Below are 3,307 nucleotides of genomic sequence, written 5' to 3' on the forward strand. Positions count from 1 at the left end.
GTAGACCCCCCCTTTAAGAGCGCTTTCCTGGAAAAAGCGCTCTGGTAGGACCCCCTATAAGAGCGCTTTCCTGGAAAAAGCGCTCTGGTAGACCCCCCTTTAAGAGCGCTTCTTAGTAAAAGCGCTGGCAAAGACCAGTAAAAAAGCAAAAAAAATTAAAAAATTACGCAGCATACAAAAGCGCTTTTGGAAAAGCGCTCTGGTAGGCCCCCCTATGAGAGCGCTTTTTCCAGACAAAGCGCTCTCATAGGGGGGCCTACCAGAGCGCTTTTCCCAAAGCGCTTTTGTATGCTGCGTAATTTTTTAGTTTTTTTTGCTTTTTTACTGGTCTTTGCCAGCGCTTTTACTAAGAAGCGCTCTAGTATGTGGACCTTTAAGAGCGCTTTTTAGAAGCGCTGTAGTTGCTAAATGAGGTATTTTTATGTGCAGCCTATAATTTAATCCTCCCAGTCGACCTGTAATGTTTTCGACCTGTAATATTTTCGACCTGTAATATATTTTCGACCTGTAATATATTTTCGACTATATTATTTCAGCCATCAGTAAGACAATATATATACTAATATATACCATTATAATATCCAAAATTATATATATACATCATTACAAAATTATATATATACATCATTACAAAATCAACAATATTATAGTTCAAATCTGCATGAAAAATTGCTTAATATAAAATTGACACAATTCCTCTTTGATTTCTTCTAACTTTAGCTTCGAGTACCCAGCAGCACGGAATTCGTCAAGGTACTATAAAACAAAAACATAATATGAATAATATATTTAGGTAAATGTAATAAATTATATGAAATTATCTTAAGTTATAACTTTATACCGTGGGAGGAATCTCTAATTGATTCGCCTGAATGATTTCTTTCATAAACCTCAATACAAAGTATCCGCAGTCTGAACTGTTACGCTGTATCGGACACTACATAGAAAAACAAATAAGATTCTATATAAGTTGTCTTGTTTTACCAAGTAGCATAAATATTATAAGCAAATTTGTGAAAAGTAATGTACCTGCACTTCGATCCAGGTGATGTTGTTTGATTTAGTCCGGGATACCTGTGCGTCCCGTTGACTACGGAATACTTGTATTGATCTAATTAACAAATATATAAAAGCATATGTTTAGATCAATCCCACAAATAAGTAAATATATAAATATACACGAATATATATTTAGAACGATCCCACTTACAAATCAACGATTTCCTTCATGGCCGGATAATTGGTCCATTCACCCTTTACCGAATTCAGATAATACACGACTTCCCTTATCGGGTTGATAGCAAGCAGCAACCAGTGTGCTCTATAAATTAAAACAATAGGTTATATGAAAATATTGCTATACACTAAAGAAACAGAGATTAGATGAATAAAGAATGAGAAACTAACCCTACTGGTCGGGTATTATACGCCCAAAGATGCAGACATTCTGTATTGCCGGTGGACATGAATCTATCGACTAAGCGCTGTCTAACAGATTCCGGATCCGAAACAATTTCCATTCCGCTGCAATGGGCGGAAGACACGAACCGGAATCTGTTAGACAATGCAGTCCCGCGCAACACTCTGTCATACAACAACCTTAAATAAAAACATAATAAACATTAGATTCTTTTTATTGAAAAGTGTAAATAAATTATATTGTGGGACTAATTAAATAATATATCGGATGAGTGAATATTACCGGATGTATGATTGCATATTACTGACGCCTAGTTGATCCTGGTCAAAAATCTCTTGCAAGTCGTCAATTGTAATATGTGACTTGAACTCAATACCGAAGACACTTTCATCCATATCGATTTCCCGTAAAGCGCTTTCGTACCCCCCCCTACCAGAGCGCTTTTGAAAAGCGCTCTCATAATCCCCCCCTACCAGAGCGCTTCTTAAAAGCGCTTTCATACCCCCCCACTATTAGAGCGCTTTTTTAGCGTGTTTTTTAATTTTGTCTTTAGCGAAGCCTATGCCAGCGCTTTTCCTAAAAGCGCTTTCGTAGGGGTGCTGCTAAAAGCCAAATTTGGCGTAGTGTAATCAAAAATGAAGGTTTTTCTTTAAATCTTCCCAAAAATACCATGGGCCTCCATGTAGGTATAAGTCCCAAGCCTTTTGTAAATACCTGTTTACATAGCTTTTGAATAAATTCAGGTGGGCCTCTCCCCGAATATGAGTCCCGAGCCCCGTGTATACAAATGGAGCATGCTTACAGGTATATTTCCTTCATAAACTCCATTATATACACACATTTTGTCATATATGTATAACTGGTCATATTTGTTCATGTACTTGTTCATATTTGTTCGTACTTGTCCATGTTTGTGATTGTGTTATATATATTTGTTCAACTTAGTACAACACTAGGTTCCCTATAGCCTCCTATTGGGCTTCGTGCAAAGAATCTCCCTAGTTTAGGTTAGGACATAGAGTATGGTTTTCCGGTGAAATCGCTCTAAGAGCTCAAACCAACTATACCATGCCTCCCCTTGGGCTTTGTACAAACGAGTGACCCTCTCATAGCCTCCTCTTGGGCTTACAATCCAAGGACCCTGGATTGTCCCTCCCATAGCCTCCTCTTGGGCTTACAATGCAAGGACCCTCGGATAGCCTCCTCTTGGGCTTCGTACAAGGACCCACGGGCTTCTTATAAGCATCCCCAATATCCAAATCAAACACCCTAGGAGATTAGACATTTATCATCTCTATGATAGGAGTATCTCTTCTATATCATCACAAACAATCAATCAATCAAACTTTTTTGCCACAAGGCTGGCTAATCAATCAAACTTCTTTTTGCCACAAGGCTGGCTAATCAATCAAACCGTTTTGCCACCATACTGGCTGATTAATCAAAGTTTTTGTCACAAGGCTGACTTCATTGAAACTTTTGCCACAAGGCTGGCTGATTAATCAAAACTTTTTGTCACAAGGCTGACTTCATTGAAAGTTTTTGCCACAAGGTTGGTTAAACAAACAAAAACATCTTTATCATTCTAAGCGCCATAAGTGGCATGGCCCAGGGCTTATAATGAAAAGATTTTCAAACAAATCAAACAGATGTATGTGATGATATAGATTAGATACATCGAACATTGAGATGACATTTGTCTCTTTTCCTTTGCTTCCACTAGCATAAGTGGGAACTACGATTGCTCTGACTTTCTCAACATCCCTTTGAGAATACGTAGGCACAAGGTCGATCCTTGGCGAGCAAAACAAAACAAAAAAAACCATTCAAACCTTAGCACCCATAGACCCCGAGCTACAGATGCTCTGATTCCCTCTAAGGGATATG

At 38.3% G+C, this 3,307-nt stretch overlaps 1 protein-coding gene across 1 annotated transcript; it reads right to left on the reverse strand.

Moving 5' to 3' along the window:
- Nucleotides 1-576: 576 nt before the first annotated feature.
- LOC131629324 (uncharacterized) lies at nt 577-1,826 on the reverse strand. The gene is made up of 6 exons (XM_058900114.1): nt 1,703-1,826; nt 1,408-1,599; nt 1,211-1,321; nt 1,030-1,111; nt 842-937; nt 577-756 (listed from the first exon to the last, which is right to left on the reverse strand). The coding sequence occupies exons 1-6, from the start codon at nt 1,813-1,815 to the stop codon at nt 652-654; spliced, it is 699 nt and encodes a 232-aa protein (XP_058756097.1). The 5' UTR covers nt 1,816-1,826; the 3' UTR covers nt 577-651.
- Nucleotides 1,827-3,307: the final 1,481 nt, after the last annotated feature.

This window comes from Vicia villosa, unplaced genomic scaffold, assembly GCF_029867415.1.
Source record: "Vicia villosa cultivar HV-30 ecotype Madison, WI unplaced genomic scaffold, Vvil1.0 ctg.000556F_1_1, whole genome shotgun sequence".
In the NCBI taxonomy this organism is placed as follows: domain Eukaryota; kingdom Viridiplantae; phylum Streptophyta; class Magnoliopsida; order Fabales; family Fabaceae; genus Vicia; species Vicia villosa.

Bases quoted from the DNA above. Each gene is read 5' to 3' on its own strand.
- LOC131629324 (XM_058900114.1), bottom strand. From the start codon at position 1,815: ATGGATGAAAGTGTCTTCGGTATTGAGTTCAAGTCACATATTACAATT. The intron at 938-1,029 runs GTACATTACTTT...TTTTCTATGTAG, and splicing joins TCACCTGGATCGAAGTGCAG to TGTCCGATACAGCGTAACAG. The intron at 757-841 runs GTATAAAGTTAT...TTTGTTTTATAG, and splicing joins AATTAGAGATTCCTCCCACG to TACCTTGACGAATTCCGTGC.